General features: G+C 44.4%; 1 protein-coding gene across 4 annotated transcripts in view; it reads left to right on the forward strand.

Annotated features, from left to right (window-relative positions):
- The window catches only part of SLC7A10 (solute carrier family 7 member 10), a 336986-nt gene that overhangs the window by 294641 nt on the left and 22644 nt on the right, over positions 1–19701 (forward strand). For all 4 annotated transcript variants that reach the window (XM_068260586.1, XM_068260587.1, XM_068260588.1 and 1 more), the window contains 5 exons: positions 2217–2340; positions 4489–4592; positions 6499–6595; positions 16139–16288; positions 19493–19670. In XM_068260586.1, the coding sequence (XP_068116687.1) occupies positions 2217–2340; positions 4489–4592; positions 6499–6595; positions 16139–16288; positions 19493–19670 (653 nt within the window). The remainder of the gene's footprint in view (positions 1–2216; positions 2341–4488; positions 4593–6498; positions 6596–16138; positions 16289–19492; positions 19671–19701) is intronic.

Consider the following 19701-nt stretch of genomic DNA (forward strand, 5'->3'; position numbering starts at 1 on the left):
GCACCTCATGAAACATGACAGGTGCTCAGAGAAGTCAGAAAGAGATGCTTCAAAATGGGAAAATTCACTTTTGGCACCATAGTTTGTAAACGCTATAAATTTTACCCAAACCAATAAATATACACTGAATGGTTGTTGTTGTTTTTTTATCAAAGACATGTAGCACAATAAATTTGGACAAACCTGTATACAGAAATTTTACTTTATTTGAAAAATGTCAGCACAGAAAGTAAAAAAAAACATTTTTTTGACAAAATTCATGTCTTTTTTGATGAATATAATAAAAACTAAAACTCGCAGCAGCAATCAAATAGCACCAAAAGAAAGCTGTATTAGTGACACGAAAAGGAGGTAAAATTCACTTAGATAGTAGGTTGTTTGACCGAGCAATAAACCGTGAAAGCTACAATGGTCTGAATGGAGAAGACTGTGGTCCTTAAGTGGTTAATGTAATTTGATTTGAGTCCATTTTCAAGCTACATCTATTTGCATACAAATCTAGCATAATCCTGCATCAATTAGGAATTATTTGCATCTCACTGACCATACCTAATTGTTCCTCCAGTCAACTTTCTAGAAATGCTTTTTAGGGCCGGTTCATGCACGGGTGCTTTTCAGCACTTGCTGATCGCCGGCGATCAGCAAAGTGCTGTGACTAATATATCTTTATAGGAGTAGTCTCACTGCAGAGTTTGCGATTTGCTTACAGTACAGTAAATGACAAACGTGTTGCATGCAGCATTCTGGGGGGCAATCGGGATTTGATTCTCACTTTCTTGACCGGGAATCACAAGTCGAAGATTGCAGAATTTTGCGCCGGAAAATTGCAATTGTGATTAGTGGTTTGGGCTCCGAGTGTGAACTAGCCCTTACTGCTTTTGTAGCCCTGCTTAACCCTGACAGCAGCATTGCCTAAAGAACCTGTATAAAGTAAACCTACTTATCATCCAAGTTACCTGCTTAGTGTCTCCCTTTACTTTATAATGTGTGATTATCCCAAGCTGGGCCTAGCAGTGGAAGCAGGACCGCCATTAGAATTTTCTGGGCCCCATAGAGGTGTATTACTTGTACTGCCCTGATGGCGGCCCTGAGTGCAAGTGTCTCTTTAGCATCAGAGCGGACATAGGACTGACATAGTCTCCCTTCATCTGTTCACCTGCATCAGGAGGCACTTCTGATAACTCTGCATTATCATAGTTTATGAAGTAAAAGGGGATATTTATCTGTAACACCTGCTTTGACATTCAAAGATTCTTTGGGTAAACACCATGGTAAATTTGGGCATTAAAAATCCCCTTTCCATTTATCACAACCATCAAACTGAACTTGTACAACTTTAGCCCTTTGCCTATACTGCCTATTCACAGAAACCGCCCTCCTGTAAGGTATAATTTTAGAATAATTTTAGAATGCTAAGTTACCATTCTTAGCTTTTTTTTCCAATGTGCCTTTCAAGTTAGGCACTAAAATCTTAAAGCATTACCCCAACTGAAATGTATGTCTTTTGTTTGGGAGAGTATGTCTCTTGAGGCTTGTGTACATGGCCAATTTGTCCACAAATGAACCACCACCGAACTGCTGTTTTCTGTAAGCATTTGGAAAATCACCCATTTCAACCACATTACAACTAGAGCCCCACGGTGATGTGTTTGTATTCTACATTTTGGTGGTGCGTTCATGTACACAGGTCCTGGGTGGAGCTTCTGTTCCTCCTCATGACAACCTCTGGCCCAACTCTCTTGGTGACAAAGCAAACAGGAAGAGGGTGAGAAGCATGCCCCCATTAGGCGAGGACCATCAGGGCATCCTTTCTAAATTCTCGCTTATTCTGTGAAAAGTATTTGTACAAAGACAGTATACATTACCCACACATAAAAAGGGTGTGTAGACCAGGAACCATCTGTAGCCTCCAGGGATTTGTGTGGAAACTCTCCAGACCTTAAAGTGCATCTGAACTTTTCAATAAAAGGTTATTTGATGTCCTCTTCCAAAGCATGATTAGCCGCATACCTTTACTTTGTCCCTGTGAAGTCCCATTCATCAGATTTTCCTATTTTAACACATGCTTCTGGTCTGCAAATAGGAAGAGGGGATATCTGGGAAATGGGTCTTCACAAACTCGAAGTGAAGAGATGTAGCTGTTCTCACTCCGGAGAGGGACTTACAAAAACATAAGAGACACCTGTAATATACACACACATTTTTATTTTTCCTAGAAATCTACCTCGTGCCATATTTATCTCCATTCCCCTGGTGACGTTTGTCTACACGTTCACCAACATCGCGTACTTCACAGCTATGACTCCGGAAGAACTCATGTCGTCCAACGCCGTGGCCGTTGTAAGTACCTGCTCCTCCCCCACCCAGGATACAGCCACACCGGGCTTCAGTTATCCACATCTAAAATTAGCACTGCCTCTGGGCCAGCCCATCAGATTCTCCCTTTCCTCCTTAGGGCAGTATGGCAGAAGGCAGGACTGAACCTAATCACCTGTTATGTGGGAAAATGGGATGAAACAGAGAGCAGTGCTTTGCAGAAACCTTAGGCCAGGCTCACAGTGAGAGTGGCATTGTGTTGTTACCTGTAAAAGCAGGAAGGGATCGAGAGAGACTGTGGTGCTGCACGTTATCCACGCGTTGTGTCCCACACAGAGAAGCATACAATGGATGTAACGTATGCTTCACTGTTAATTCAGGCATTTTGTGGTAATGCACTGCATGCAGTGTGCTGGGATGCTGCATACAGTTCAGTGAAAGTCACATACGTGGTGCATTCTGCGTTACACCGCAACGCACCACTGTTAACATAGCTGTTATGCTAGGTATACACCATACAATTTTCTGTTAAATATGTGATTCGATAGATAATTTCCGACATGTTCGATCTCATTTTCAATCGTTTTTCTGGTCAATTTCTCATAGAAGTGAATGGAAATCAATAAGAAAATCGATCGGAAAATCAATCAAATAGAAAATTGTATGGTGTGTCTCTAACATAGGATTCACAGATTTGTCCAGTTTGGACCACAGTGGTGCAGACAATCTTTGATTTTATTCAAGCTTAGGCAACCTACCATACATCCTACTAAGTTAATAGAAAAACAATGTATGACGCTCTGGTCATGCAGGTCAAATGAAGTATTAATTATTGCATGCTAGGGTTGGCGGTTCTCGAATCACATATACGTGCCTATCAGCCTGTTACCAATAATGCCCAACCCAGTTATACTATGGCCAACTGGGCTGAGAGGGCCAATTAGGTGCTTGGTCCAATGCCCATGTGCAGTCGTGTGCGTGGGGCGGACGCCAAAGCCTGTGGGGGGATTTTTAGGAAAGGGGGACTTTGTAACCGCAGTTATCCTGGAATCTAATTATTACTTACAAAGGGCTGCAGCAAACATTAGATTTCAGTTTCTCATCAACTGGAACACCCGGGAAGTTAACTGATGTCCAGGCACACTGACAGCAGATACTATACTCACCTCATGCCGCAGATTTTCAGTCTTCCATACTGTATTTGCCTTCACTTTTTGCCTAATTTCCTGCAAATGTTTCATTTGTTCTTTTGCAAAAATTTAGTCTGTACATTGTAGATTTTGATTTCGGTCTACATATATGAAGAATTGTGAATTTGCCTGCTTTGATAGCATCACAGTGTACACACCTTCAATTATGATTGACCAGTCTTACCACCAATTTTACCACCTCCATGTAGTATGAGAGTTCACCTACACATTCTGTTGAGGGTGATCAAAAAGAACCCTGGAGAGACCAGAACAAAGAAACAACGGGAGCCCCGATGGTGCAGTATGTCACAAAAATAGGGAGACAGGTGTAGATGGTGGAATAGGATACTCACAAATAGAGGTTGCAGAAGGGCAACCGAACCGCTTGTAGGCACTAGGCAGGTGGAAATCAACAAACCCCGACTCCACTGGGGTATCCAGAAGCATGGATGAAGGTCACACTCTAGTGAAGAGAGGCTAGATGGTCCATTGTGTGGTGGCACCACAAGGGGCCACGAGAACACCCCTCCAAAAGACTCTGTAGATGCACAAGGGAGGGAGGAGGCACCCAGATAGTGATGACATTTTGTTAAAAACAATAACATGAAAAAAAAGTTGAGGTAGCTTACCTCAAATGAAGACAAATTAATATAAACAAAGAATCATAATATGTACTGGTAACATGTTTCGTTGGTCTAAGCCCACTTCCTCAGGCCAAATCAAGTGCCAGGAAAGTGCAAATAGCCAACATAAAGTGCCTCACCTACACAATCTGTGCATGCTATTCAATATCTGTTGGCCCTCATACTACATGGAGGTGCTAAAACTGGTCAGTGATTGGGCAATCATAATTGGATGTGTGTAAGCCCCCGTAGCTGTATTGCTGCGTTTCCCCAGCTTGATGATAAGTGAGGCCCGGTGTGAGCTTCCTGTTCTGTGTCTCTGCATATATCTCAGTGTTTCCTCCTTCTGTTCGATTTAGACGTTTGGTGAGAAACTTCTGGGCTATTTTTCCTGGATCATGCCAGTATCAGTGGCACTGTCCACATTCGGAGGGATTAATGGATACCTCTTTACCTCATCCAGGTTCGAGGGAGTATGATCTAACTCTGTAGTTGTAGCTTCTAACCATTCCTCCCAAGCAACCAATCAACAGCCAATCGCTAATGACCATAACCGCTAACCGACTCTTGATTTCAGAGATGTGAATTGCGCATTTTAACATCATTGTCGCAGTCCTGAGTAATTAATGTTGGCTCTCTTGTGTTCTAGAGCGTGTGGGCTCTAGAATGTTATTTTTGATGCGGTATGTAGCCCCCAGTATAGCTAGCCAGGTATAGGTGCCCCCATTAAAACTAGCCAGGTATAGGTGCCCCCAGTATTGGTAGCCTGGTATAGGTGCCCCCAGTATAGCTGGCCAGGTATAGGTGTCCCCAGTATAGGTAGCTAGTTATAGGTGCCCCCTGTAAAGGTAGCCAGGTCTAGGTGCCCCCAGAATAGGTTAGCCAGGTATAGGTGGCCTTAGTATAGGTAGCCAGATATAGATGCCCCCAGTAGAGATAGCCAGGTATAGGTGCCCCCAGTATAGCTTAGCCAGGTATAGGTCCCCCAGTATAGGTAGCCAGATATAGATGCCCCCAGTAGAGATAGCCAGGTATAGGTGCCCCCAGTATAGGTAGCCAGGTATAGATGCCCCCAGTATAGATAGCCAGGTATAGGTGCCCCCAGTATAGCTTAGCCAAGTTCCACCAGTATAGGAAGCCAGGTATAGATGCCCCAGTATAAGAAGCCAATTATAGGTGCCCCAGTATTGGTTAGCCAGGTATAGATGCCCCAGTATAAGTTAGCCCGGTGTAAGTAGCCCATGATAGGTTAGTCAGGTATAGGTGCCCCCCATCCCTGCATAACTTTTGCAGGCTGGGGGATTACAGTGAAGGAGGAAGGAGCAGCGGGCACACTGGGACTCAGCCGTGGGGAGGGAGGCCCGACTCCTCCCTCCCTCTCCTTGGGCCCCTCCATGCTCCCCCTCAATTGCTGAGATTTATCGCAGCAGACGGTCATAGTAAAAACTCACCTCCTTCAGGGCTCCATGCGAGGATCACGTGCTGCCTGGGGATAGTTATACAGACTGTGGATGGAAATAATAATTGGTCCACAAAAGGCATATTGTACAAAGGAGGGTAATTATGGTCCTGTACATCAAGCCGGCATATCCAAAAGAGTGGGCAAACAGGTGCATTGTGTATTTATAGTGCCTGTGTGTCGTGCAAAAAAAAAGCAACTGCTGTGCATTTTAAAATCATGGCAAAGAGCGCAACCGACATGCGATTCCCGAGCGGGCTATTGAGTACAATGGCCAGTGTGGGAGGCAAAATGTGCACGATTCTACGATCTGTGCTCCCTGCCTTCCTCAATGATGCTCACACAGGCAGAAGTACCGAGCGATGCGCACAGGACAGTGCCTCAATGGAGCACAAACCAGCCTGGTATACTTCAATACGGGTCAAAAGGGCAGCCCCACTAAACAGCGCCAGAATGTGCCTGGATGCTCCTCCCCCTGCATCCTCCGGCCCCTTGCCATGCCTGTGACCCGAAAACGGACGTGGCACCTCAGTGGAAATAAGCCCTGACGGGTACATTCCACAACAAAAGAGTCTTCCATGGCACTGAACAGAAATAAACTGAAATTACTTGAGCCATCTATATCTATTCATTGGGATGCCAGTAAAGGACACCACCTCCCTGTGTCCCTGTTGATTGGAGCGCATTATTGCCATAGCAGTCCGTGAGAACAGAAGAGAAAAGCTAATTACACACCCATCTATGGACCTCACTGCACAACTATTACCCTATCCCTGACCTCTGTAACCCCCATAGCAGGACATGTCTCCTTGGCACATGCAGGGACGCTGTGTTCCTCAGATATCAGTTTTAGGTGAATTGCTGATGGTAAAGTAAGGAGACTGACATCTTGAATTGTTTCATTCCACAGATTGTGTTTCTCTGGGGCCAGAGAGGGTCATCTCCCCAGCTTACTGGCCATGATCCACTTCAAATATTGCACTCCAGTGCCGGCTCTGCTCGTATGTGTAAGTAGCATCTACTCATTCTAGGCCTCCTTCTCCAGAGATGTATCTCCATTGTTAAACGGTAACTTCAAATAAATCTGTATAACACGCAGAGCCGAAAAGTACATGTTGGGTACTTGGGTGATGTGGGTGATCAGGAAAGAGGATTGGAAAGGGAAATACAGTCCCTGTGTCTAGAGGAGTTCACCAAGGGTGTCCTCTATCCCCTTACTTATTTAACCTAGTGATTGAGATACTTATACAGTTGATTCAAAGAGAAAGGGCGGTCTGTGGCCTGTATCTCAACCAGATGGAAGTCAAGGTTCTGGCATATTCAGATGACCTAATGGTGTTACTTACTAACCCTAGAGAATCTCTGCCTAGACCTTTGGAGCTTGTTGCAAGATTTGGGCAGCTATCAGGCTTTCAGATCAATATGGATAAAGCCTTGATCTTGGACCTGGACTGTGCCCCTGCAACTAGAGAATTTATAACTCTAAGATACCTAGGATGGGGTAATACGTATATTAAATATCTCGGAATAAAGATCAGTAAAAATCTGATAAATCTTTTTAAACTCAATTATGGATATGTAATCATTGAGTGTACAAAACTATTAAATAACTGGGATCAACCTTGCTTTAATAGTATAGGCAGGGTTGCTATCAATCATCCAGATGACGATTACGCTTAGACTGCTATTTCTCTTTTCAGAATCTGCCAATTTCCATTCTGAACCATTAGTTGAAAGATTGCCATAATTTATTCCAAGAATTTATATGGCATAAAAAAGGCACAAGTTTGTTACAGAACTTGACCAAAGACAAAGGTTCAGGGGGATTGGCTGTCCCTGATTTATATAAATATTTTTTAGCAGTTCATCTTAGCAGGGTGCTATCTTGGAGAATGTGGGATCGGTCCAATATATGGACCACATTAGAGCTAAGATGGATCGATGACAACATTTTGTCTTCTTGGTATCCTAGATTATTAAGTACTTTCTCTAAAAGTACTTTCCATCCGTTAATAAGCCCTACTATACTTGCACTCCATAATTATCTAAAACCTAAAAGGGGCGTTCGGTTGTGTCTCCGATCACATCCCTGCGGAGCATAGGAATAGAGCAATTTCATGATAAGGCATGGCTGTCTAGAGTGGGATTGACAGAGTGGGCTCCCCTTCAGGACCTGAGGCTATTGCTATCCAGGAACTCAATTGAGAGGGTACACAAGCTTAATGATCCATTAAAAAAAAAAATTCTGCCACGGCACACAGTATAATGAGTAGTTACAAAAAGAATTTAGGGAAATAAGGCAATTAACAAATTAAATTGAAAATATGTTTATGGAAAGAAGAGTACCACCGAAAGTAGTTTCTTAGATTTAAGGTTTTCTTAGGAAATCTGACCAACTGGCCCAATCTCCTATTCTTAACAAATGAGTGCGAGACCTGGGGACTCCAATTCATGATTTGTCATGGAAATTTTTTGGGGATAGCATCTGGTCCTCTAGTATTCAAATATGGTCTTAATAAAAATATTAACATACACACTGCGCTGTTTGGTTATGGTCTGGAGACTGTAAGCCACCATGAGGAAACTTGGGAATTTTCGCACTACTAATTGCGAGAAAAACGATTGTGGAAATCCACAACTACCCTGTGTATAAATGAAAGGAAGGATAAAATGTGGTTTTATTTAAGAACTGAGGATAATATTATTTCTGATACATCTTCTGAAATTGCAGAACTACCTATGAACTTTTACAAGCGTTGGATCTCCGGTACAGGGGAATAAACTAGGGTCCACTCCTTTAGCTAAATGTACAGGTAGCGTTCTAGGTCTAGTCCTTCTATTGGAGTAAGGTGGGATCAGAGCGACTGTGGCACTTTTTCCTTTTTCCTTAACATTTTTTCTTCTTTCTTTTTTACCCCTCCTTTTTCTTTCTTTCTTCTTTCTTTTTTTCCCCTTCTATTTTTCTTCTTGTGTTTAGTTGTTCTGCTTTGCTTACGGTAGTAAACTAATTTATAAGACAAAATATATGCAGACTATGATGCAAACTAGCCCCATGCACAAGAGTGTGCTAATGAAGTTGATTTTTACTGCCGGGCCCTGTTTCTAGGAACTTGCTGATTGTCTGGAAGGAAATAGAAGGGAAAGGAATTAAAAAAAATGAAAGAAACAGTACATAAGTCAGCCTCCACATCAGGTGTGCTTTAATTGCATGCCCAGTCTCTGTCATTGATGGCTGTCCGCTTGGCTGGCTTTAGACTTTTTGCTGCCTGATACAAATTAGTGCGGATCCCCCACCCCCCACCCCCCCCCCAAAAAAAAAAAATCGGAATGATCACACAGCACCTGACAATTTACTTTGCTTCACTTAATGTTCTCACGTGACATGCTGCAGCTCAACACAATAGAACACTGGCTGGCTGTGAGTCTGTGACAAACAAACTGCTCACCCACAGCCAGTCCAGACCATTCCACCTCAGTCAGGACAGCAGTTCCACCTTCTCCCTACTGCTGTGCAAGTCAAATGAAACACTGCTGCTCTCCTGCCTCCCCCCTCATTACTGTCAGACTCCTCACACAGCACAACAAGCTGCTTTTCCCCAATGATGACCTCTTCACCTTGCTCTCCTCTCGCTCCTCCTCCTACTCTGCATGCTGTTAGTGTAAACACAGCACAAACATGCTGCCCCTGTAATCTCTGCACCTGATGCAAATGTTGCACTTTGCATCATGAGAGAACCAGCCCTGGCTGTCCGGTCCCATTCTCTTGGTTATTGACCACAGGGAACCCTACAAAGCTGGCAACATTGTTGCCATGACGCAGGGGTGCCTCTAGTCATTTTGTCACTCCAGGCGAGAAAACCTGTGGCGCCCCCCCCCCCCCAAGCCCCTCCCCCCAGGAAAATAATCATAATGCAGCATCGTTTCACCAGAAAATAATCATAATGCGGCAGTGTTTCATCAGAAAATAATAGTAATTATCGTAATTCAGAATCGTAATTCACCAGAAAATAATCGTAATGTGGCCGTGTTTCACCAGAAAATACACTTATTGCAGCAGCAGTTCACCGGAAAATGTTCGTAAGGTGGCGGCGTTTCACCAGAAAATACACTTATTGCAGCAGCATTTCACCAGAAATTAATCATAGGGCAGCAGCGTTTCACCAGAAAATAATCGTAATGGGGCAGCGTTGTCAAAAAATAATCATAATGTTGAAGCGTTTCACCAGAAAATACACGTAATCCGAGCAGAGGGAAAGAGTAGAGAGGGAGAGGCAGCATAAGATGTAAGAGGGGGGTAGAGGAACAGAGAGGGGGAGGGATAGACAGCATAAGATGGAAGAGGGTGCAGAGAAACAGAGGGGAGAGGTAGAGACAGCATAAGATGGAAGAGAGTGCAGAGGAACAGAGAGGGGTAGAGACAGCATAAGATGGAAGAGGGTGCAGAGGAACAGAGAGGGGAGTGGGAGAGACAGCACAGCACTAAAGCACAGGTTTACAGCTTTACCAGCCTACAGCCTAACCAGCTTTCAAAGAAAACTCTAGTATCAAAAGAGCAGGGCACATTCTAGCAGTTATAACAGTACTGGGAGTCTGCACACAGGACAGGAAGTGTTCTTAGCAGCCTGCCTGCATACCTTCTCTTCTGCCTGTGCATGCAGCTTATCATCTCTGGAGTAGTGATGATGGGTCGTTCGCGAACGAGCCGGCTCTAAGAGCCGGCTCTTTGCTGCGAACGACAAGAGCCGGTTCTCAATTTTGAAAGAGCCGATGCCTCAGCCGCCCCACAGAGCTCTGCTTTGCTCTGCAATAAAGGGCGCTGAGGCATGTTGGGAGATGTAGTCCTCCTCTTGCAGCTTGTAGGAGTGTATGGGGCGGAGCAGAGCAGTAGCAGGAGGGATTGCCCCAGTCAGAGAAGCAGTCTGGAATTGTCATGGAAACGGGGGCGGGGCTTTTACTCCGATTCTGAGTGGTGTTTAGTGATATTTAATGAAGAGCCGATTCAGAGCCGTAAGAGCCGGCTCTTTAATGGGAGCCGATTCAGAAGAGCCAATTCTCTGAAAAGAGCCGGAATTCCCATCACTACTCTGGAGCAGAAACGTCCCTTCTCCCGGGCTGTGTTGCTGTCTTGTGCGGGGGCGGGGCTCCAACACGGACACATCACATTCTTCTCTCTGTGACTGCATCTGTCCCCTGGCTGTCTCGCTCCAGTGTCTGTGTGCAGCTAGTGACACAGGTGGGGGGTCAGACTGTCGGGGGCATAAGCTGGCTGGCTGCTGGCTCCTGGTTTGACTGGCGTGGGGCGGAGTTAAAGGCTGGGCCACACGAGGTAAACACTTTACCTATGTGGCTACTGAGAAGAAGGGGCACGGCTTTAAAGAAGGAGCCTGGCAGAGAAGAGCAGTATTGATTGCTCTATTGGCTGGGGAGAAGTGGAGGTGGAGGCACTGCTGAGCACATGGTAGCGTGCCAAAAACCGGGGACTGAGTCGGGAGGTAATAAAAAAAAAAAAAAACATGGTCACGGTAGCAGCGGCGGGGGAATGCGCCTCACCACCTCATGGCGCCCCACCACCTCATGGCGCCCCAGGCAACCGCCTATACTTGCCTGGTGGGTGAGACGCCCCTGCCATGACGTTTGGAATGTATGTTATAGCGAGAGCGAGCAGGAGATGGCTGATATTCGTTGTCCTATACTGCCCTCTCCTGGGGAAAGAGCTAAAGACAACACAGACATTCCTTCAACAATAGTCTATAGACCGCAATAATTGACACTTTTTCATAACAAAAATGCTACATTTTTAATGGATTGGGTGTTTTCAATATACAGTGGTGTGAAAAACTATTTGCCCCCTTCCTGATTTCTTATTATTTTGCATGTTTGTCACACTTAAATGTTTCTGCTCATCAAAAACCGTTAACTATTAGTCAAAGATAACATAATTGAACACAAAATGCAGTTTTAAATGATGGTTTTTATTATTTAGTGAGAAAAATAACTCAAAACCTACATGGCCCTGTGTGAAAAAGAAATTGCCCCCTGAACCTAAGAACTGGTTGGGCCACCCTTAGCAGCAATAACTGCAATCAAGCGTTTGCGATAACTTGCAACAAGTATATTACAGCGCTCTGGAGGAATTTTGACCCACTCATCTTTGCAGAATTGTTGTAATTCAGCTTTATGTGAGGGTTTTCTAGCATGAACCGCCTTTTTAAGGTCATGCCACAACATCTCAATAGGATTCGGGTCAGGACTTTGACTAGGCCACTCCAAAGTCTTCATTTTGTTTTTCTTCAGCCATTCAGAGGTGGATTTGCTGGTGTGTTTTGGGTCATTGTCCTGCTGCAGCACCCAAGATCGCTTCAGCTTGAGTTGTTGAACAGATGGCCGGACATTCTCCTTCAGGATTTTTTGGTAGACAGTAGAATTCATGGTTCCATCTATCACAGCAAGCCTTCCAAGTCCTAAAGCAGCAAAACAACCCCAGACCATCACACTACCACCACCATATTTTACTGTTGGTATGATGTTCTTTTGCTGAAATGCTGTGTTACTTCTACGCCAGATGTAACGGGACACGCACCTTCCAAAAAGTTCAACTTTTGTCTCGTCGGTCCACAAGGTATTTTCCCAAAAGTATTGGCAATCATTGAGATGTTTTTTAGCAAAACTGAGACGAGCCTTAATGTTGTTTTTGCTTAAAAGTGGTTTGCGCCTTGGATATCTGCCATGCAGGCTGTTTTTGCCCAGTCTCTTTCTTATGGTGGAGTCGTGAACACTGACCTTAAAGAGGAACTCCAGTGAAAATAATTTAATATAAAAAGGTGCTTAATTTTTACAATAATTATGTATACATGATTTAGTCAGAGTTTGCTCATTGTAAAATCTTTCCTCTCCCAGATTCACATTCTGACATGTATTACATGGTGACATTGTTACTGTGGGCAGATTATGTAGCTGTTCTGGCTTAAACAGACAGCTATAAACAGCCATTTCCTGTGTGTGTCATTGTTACATTGTGGCAGTTTGCCCAGAGTACCGTACGGTACCAGAGCCTCTTGTGGGAGGGGTTTCAGCACAAAATCAGTCATACAGCGCCCCCTGATGGTCTGTTTGTGAAAATCATTATATTTTTCATGTAAAAGTGGGTATCAGCTACTGATTGGGATAAAGTTCAATTCTTGGTCGGAGTTTCTCTTTAATTGAGGCAAGTGAGGCCTGCAGTTCTTTAGATGTTGTCCTGGGGTCTTTTGTGGCCTCTCGGATGAGTTTTCTCTGCGCTCTTGGGGTAATATTGGTCGGCCGGCCACTCCTGGGAAGGTTCATCACTGTTCCATGTTTTTGCCATTTGTGGATAATGGCTCTCATTGTGGTTCGCTGGAGTCCCAAAGCTTTAGAAATGGCTTTATAACCTTTACCAGACTGATAGATCTCATTTGTTCTCATTTGTTCCTGAATTTCTTTGGATCTTGGCATGATGTCTAGCTTTTGAGGTGCTTTTGGTCTACTTCTCTGTGTCAGATAGCTCCTATTTAATTGATTTCTTGATTGAAACAGGTGTGGCAGTAATCAGGCCTGGGGGTGACTACAGAAATTGAACTCAGGTGTGATAAACCACAGTTAAGTTATTTTTTTAACAAGGGGGGCAATCACTTTTTCACACAGGGCCATGTAGATTTGAAGTTTTTTTTCTCACTAAATAATAAAAACCATAATTTAAAACTGCATTTTGTGTTCAGTTATGTTATCTTTGACTAATAGTTAACGGTTTTTGATGAGCAGAAACATTTAAGTGTGACAAACATGCAAAAGAATAAGAAATCAGGAGGGGGGCAAATAGTTTTTCACACCACTGTAACAGTGAGAGTTTTCTGTAAGACGTGAGGGAGCAGGAAAGAAGATCTCATTATAGCACAAATGAAAGCGTGTTTTTTTTTTTTTTATTAGGTAGATCGGCTTCACACGGGTCCTCATTGTTTGAACTCTTGCACATGTGTGCAGCTGCTGTCATTTATTCATACAAAACAGGTTGAAGCCTCCAGCCCTCTAGTTTTTCTATCTACAGACGCTGAGAAGGCATTTGACAGGGTGGAGTGGGCCTTCATAGAGGGAGTCTTGAGATATATAGGCCTGCAAGATAACATGAGTAGTAGGATTATGGTCCTGTATTCCCAACCAAACGGGAGAGTTAAGGCTAATGGAATTCTGTCAGACACCTTTTTTATTAAAAATGGGACTAGACAAGGCTGCCCTCTCTCACCACTGGTCTTTGCATTATCGCTTGAACCCTTCTTGTGCAGAGCGAGGCGGGACTCCAACATACGGGACATTAAGGTGGGAGGACTTGTGCATAAAGTAGTCGCATACGTGGACGATATATTATTTTATATTACAGAAGCACATATTACATTGCCAAATTTACTCCGGGAATTCCAGATTTATGGATCCCTGGCAAATATGAAAATTAACTGGGATAAAAGTGAAGCATTAGGATGGGGTCTGGAGGAGGGACAGAAAAGACTTCTAAGAGAAAATTTCCCATTTAGATGGCAAGATGAGATACTTAAATATCTGGGGGTTAAGATTGCATTTACTTTGGGTGAGGTAGTAGGATATAATTATACACCTATGTTAGAACATATAAAGCTGGACTTACAGAGATGGGACTGCCCGCAATTTTACTGGTTTGGCAGAATTGCCATAATAAAAATGAATATTCTCCCACGCTTACTATACCCGTTTCAGACCCTCCCTATACCAGTGCCTTCTCTCTTCTTTAAAACACTTACGAGCATTATCAGAACATTTATAGGAAGAGGCAAGAAAATAAGAATTCATTTTAGAATGCAATCAGCGGAAAGGGATAGAGGTGGATTAGCGGTACCAAATTTCAAGAAATATTATGAGGCGGCGATTCTGGTGAGGTTAGTGGATTGGTATAGACATGCAGAGGGGAAGGGATGGGCAAGGCTGGAAGAAGAGATGATGAGGTGCTCAGTTAAAAATATTCCATGGTCCACAGGGAAAAATGGGAGAGCAGGACTAGATAGGAGCGCAACCCTGATAAGACACACATTGAAGGTCTTTTATAAAAAATGGAGTGAAGGTACTAATCTCCCCATGGCCCACACCCCTGATACTGATCCTAGGGAACAGGAATTTCCCACTTGGTATGCATCTTTAGAGGTATTGGGGAATAGAAAAAGGAAATGGAGCTGAGAGTCTGGGATCTAGTGGAAGGAAGGGAGTGGGAAGGAGGAGAGAAGATGGATGAAAATGTAAATTTTTATTGGACTGCTGTGGAACTAGGGAGGCCCTAAGTAGAAAATTGACACCATTTGAAGAATTATGTGTGGGGGAACCCAGGGGAAGGGGACACTCTCAAAAATGTATTTACTTCTCAATGAGTCAGAAGAGCCGGCAGCTACAATTAGAATAAAATGGGAGTAAGTCAATTTTCAGAGGGCCAATGGTGAAAAGTGCTTAAAATGGCTAGTAAATCATATTTCCACAAGAGGGCAAGAAGCGGGGTACAACGTTTTGCTAGATGGCACTACACCCCAGATAGGATGAGCAGGATGTTTCCAGGGACCTCGGCAATGTGTTGGAGATGTGGGGAGGAAGGAGGAGAGACACCCTGCACACCTTCTGGGGATGTAGGCTGATAAAAGCATTTTGGACTAAGGTTAGAAGTTATATCTATCATATTATGGGAATAATGCCTCCAGAAGACCCCTCATTTTTTTTGTTGCATTGCAATAACTGGTCCACTAGAGAGTGCAATAGCATTTTAAAGATCGTTGATGAGATTTTTGGTAAATGCAGCCCGGATTCTTGTGGCGAGGCACTGGAAGTTTACACCCCCCCTTCCCCCCTTCCATTGGAGAGTGGTTCGGTGAAGTGGAAGGGGTGTGAAAAATGGAAGAACTCACCAGTTATATACGAGGTAATAGGGAAGAACATGAGGAGAGATGGGGACAATGGAAGGAATTCAAACGTACACAGGTTTATAGATTAATAACAGAAGGGAGGGAGATAGATTCCTGGAAGAGAGAGAGAGAGCCCATGAAGTTCGGTGACAAAAGATAAGGAAGGATTTAGAAAAGAGAATAAGGAAATAGAAAAAGAGAATCTTGGCCCAGAGGGAGGGGAGGGAGGGGCGGGGAGTGAATGAATAAGTATGAGTGGAGGTGGTAGTTAGGATGATAAGATAAAGGGAACCTCTGAATATTCCTGTCAGTCTGGAGGAGATAAATTAACGGAGGTGAGGGGAGGGGTGTAGTGAATATTAAGAAGCCTTAAAGTTAAAACATTGCACCTTGCAAGACTGCAGTATCGTACTTTTGTATTTATGTATGGAAAATTTGTATTACTATGAAACTTGAAAATAAAGATAATATTAAAAAAACTGGTTGAAGCATTTAGAAATGGGGGGGGGGGGGGGGGGGGGGCTATTGTCTTATACTAACTATAACTTTTCTTGAACACTTTTCTTATCTCATTGAAACCATTTTCCTTGCTTTGGCAAACACATAATGCTGTTTGTCTTTCAGTGTGGAGCAACGATCATCATCATGCTGGTCGGAGACACCTACACCCTGATAAACTATGTGTCCTTCATTAACTACCTCTGCTACGGAGTAACAATTATGGGGCTAATTGTCCTCCGCTACAAAAAGCCTAAAATGTTCCGACCGATTAAGGTGAGTGGTGTAACGGGGGGGGGGGGGGGGGAGTCTTTCCCGGCAGGGCTGTGGAGGAGTCAGGAGTAATCTTTAGAGTCTGAGTCAGGAAAAAATGCACCGACTCCAAATACATTTAAACTGTAATTAAAAAAGAAAATATGATAAAATGTTCTATTTCTTAGATAATAGTCATCATAGATAACTTATATATTGTAACGATCGGTGTAACACAGAGAGAATCTGATTACCGGTGATCTGCAGTATCACCGAGAATACAGATATATACCCGATTATTGATGATCTGCAGTATCACCGATAATCAGATATATCTCTAACCTCTGGACACCTGAGTAATATGAGTTTTTGGTGCAACAGTAATACTTTGAGGAGAGCACCCGTATAGAGGGTGCTAGGCAGTACGAGATACTATTAGAGAGCAGATTCCTTCCACAGGTCCGATGCTCCCAAGGGGCGGAGCCAGGCTGAGAGTGGGAAGGACCAGAGAGTGAGTGACACCAAAGGTGAAGTGTCACTGACAGGTCTGTGAACTATCTCCCTACATGGAGGATAGTTCTCGAGGTCGGACAGGCTAGGTCGTTAACACACAGACAGATAAAGTACAAAGACAGGAGACAGATGCGGAATCCTAATACTAGCAGAGTTTGGCAACAGAGTATCAGATATGCGAAGTACCTAATCAGAGATCAGAAGGGTGGTCAGGAAAGCAGAAGGTCATATCAAATAATCAACAATGCCTAGACTTAGGTGTGAGCTCCTACTTCATTAACACCCCGGAACTGGTCTAGATAATAACACAGATGGTAACAGGATCCCTAGACTAAGGTGTGAGCTCCTTGATCATCAACACCTTGGAAACTGATCTAGATGATAACTCAGATAATAACACAGATAATAACAGGATTCCTAGACTAAGGTGTGAGCTCCTTGGTCATCAACACCTTGGAAACTGATCTAGATAATAGCTCAGATAGTATCACAGATACTGACAGAAGGTCTGAGTGCTACCACGTAGTAATCGCAACGCCAGATACCAGAGAAATGACCAGCACCCAGTATATATACCCCAGCGCTCTCCAGCGCCACCCCTAAGTGCTGGACCAATGAAAACTGCTGGAATTGTCAGCTGACCAGCTTGGTCAGCTGACACCCTTCTGACTGTCATAAAGACTCTGCCTCTCCGCGTGCGTCCTCCTGAACCTGTGTGGACTATCAGTCCCAGCCACACCAGATATGTGTTGTAATGTCTCTGCTGTGTTGGATGCGGAACCAGCCGCACCGCTGTCCAAGCATGCGGCGGTTCCTCCGCATTCAGCAGCACTGTCAGAACTATGCCCATGCGTGCAAACATCCGCGTCTGACGCGGAATCCGCCGCCTTGTTCATAAGGCATACGGCGGTTTCATCGCGCTCCGTTATGCCAGTGGATGCGGCCCACGCGCGCCACTTGTCGCGTTGGACGCGGAATCAGCCGCCTTGCTCAGAGTACTCACGGCGGCGTTTCCGCGTTTTCTCACATATATACAGTAATACAGGGCTGGATTTACCATAAGGCGTCTGATGATGGAAAGGCGGCTCACTCCCCTTTCCAGCGCCTTTCTCCCTCCTTCCCTATGCAGAGTCCCGAGCAGAGCGTAAATGAGAGGTTACTCACCCTGCTCTTCCTATTTCACTAATGAGATCTCCATTCAGTCGGGAGCACCTCTAGCTACCCAATACTGAGAATAGCTCTGGCTACCTAATACTAAGCGGCACCTGTAGCTACCTATGGCAGGCAAAGGAAGTAAGGGAGAAGTGACAGCTGGGCCGGCCAGCACACTTGTAGATTCATGGAACCTTGTAGCCGAATCAAAAATATGGGCTACAAAGGGGCGCCCTTTTGTAGCTGAATCGAAAACCCTGTAGTCGAAATAAAACTCAGGAGCCCTTTTCACCACCTTGTCATGGCCAGATTTGTACTCTTTGCCACCCAGGGCCACTGTTAACAGCCGCCCCCTTCAGTATAGCTAGCCAGATGACCCCTTTCCTCTAGTATCTCTAGTATGAATAACCTGATGACCCCCCCCCTTCAGTATAGGTAGCCAGATGACCCCCCCCCCCCCTTTCCTTCCAGTATAGGTAGTCAGATGACTACCTTAATCCCCCCCCCCCCCCCTTCCCCAGTATAGGTAGCCAGCTTGCCTTCTCACTGCAGCAGCCATCAGTGTCACTCATTTCTCAGCACGTCTCCAGTGCCAAAGCTTCCTCTTCCCCTCTGTCTCCAATGCTGCCCAAGTCCATAGCCGCCCACCACAATGCAGAAGTGCACCAAGAACAAGGTGGCTGCTGCACAGGCGGGTGGCAGCAGAGTATTGCGGTCAGGCGCTCGCTTGATGTCCCTGCATTGCAGCATTTGCAAGCTTGCAAATGCTGCATAACTTTAGCCTGCTGCTTTGGTGCCCTTGCTCCTGTGGTGCCCTAGGCCATGGCCTAGGTGGCCTTGGCCTAAATCCGGCCCTGCACCTTGTAGCCCATATTTGAAGAAATAACTTTGAAGTCTATGGAGGAGCCCTTTTAATATAGATGGCTGAGGAGCCCTTTTCAACTGATTCCTAAACACATATTCATTGTTTCTATATGTCATGCCACCTTCAGGAAATATTGATCTCTCCCATCAGGGTCAATGTTCGCGTACTAACACACTGCTTCATATGAAGCTTTAGTGTAAACAGCACCTCTCAAGGGAGGTTAGAGGCGACAATAGCCCTTTAGTAACTAGAGTAAGTAACAGCTGTCTTATGCTGGGAAGTTTTTTCGGGAGATAGATGGCTTGATAGGTCATTTCCGACAGGTCCAATCTAATTTTGATCGTTTTTCTGAACCATTTTTTCATAGAAGTGAATGGAAATCGATTAGAAAAAAATATGATCTGCCAGTAAATCTGCCGAAAAAAAACGATTGTGTATTCCCAGCATTAGACGCTTTGGTCAGCAAGAATACATGGCAGCAATCATAGGTGAAATATTATTATTTAGGCAGATTGAACATGAAGAGATGGGATCAAGCGAAGGAGTGTTTTGTTGCTGGCCCTGTATAATAAGCTGCACCATTAGGACTCGTTTATCTAGAGATAGTGTTCTTCTGAAACTATGGTTTAATGTGATATTACAAACACAAGTAAAGGATATGACCAGCAGCGACTCACTGTTCATGTGTTTGATTTTAGGTGAATCTGCTGATTCCAATCACCTACCTGATGTTCTGGGCTTTCCTCCTGATCTTCAGCTTCTACTCGGAGCCCATCGTGTGCGGCGTGGGGCTGATCATCATCCTCACAGGCGTGCCCGTCTTCTTCCTGGGCGTGTACTGGAAGAACAAACCAAAGTGTGTAGACAGATTTATTGGTGAGTCTGCCATCTTTGTCTTCACACCTTC

This window comes from Hyperolius riggenbachi, chromosome 11 (genome assembly GCF_040937935.1).
Source record: "Hyperolius riggenbachi isolate aHypRig1 chromosome 11, aHypRig1.pri, whole genome shotgun sequence".
NCBI lineage: Eukaryota > Metazoa > Chordata > Amphibia > Anura > Hyperoliidae > Hyperolius > Hyperolius riggenbachi.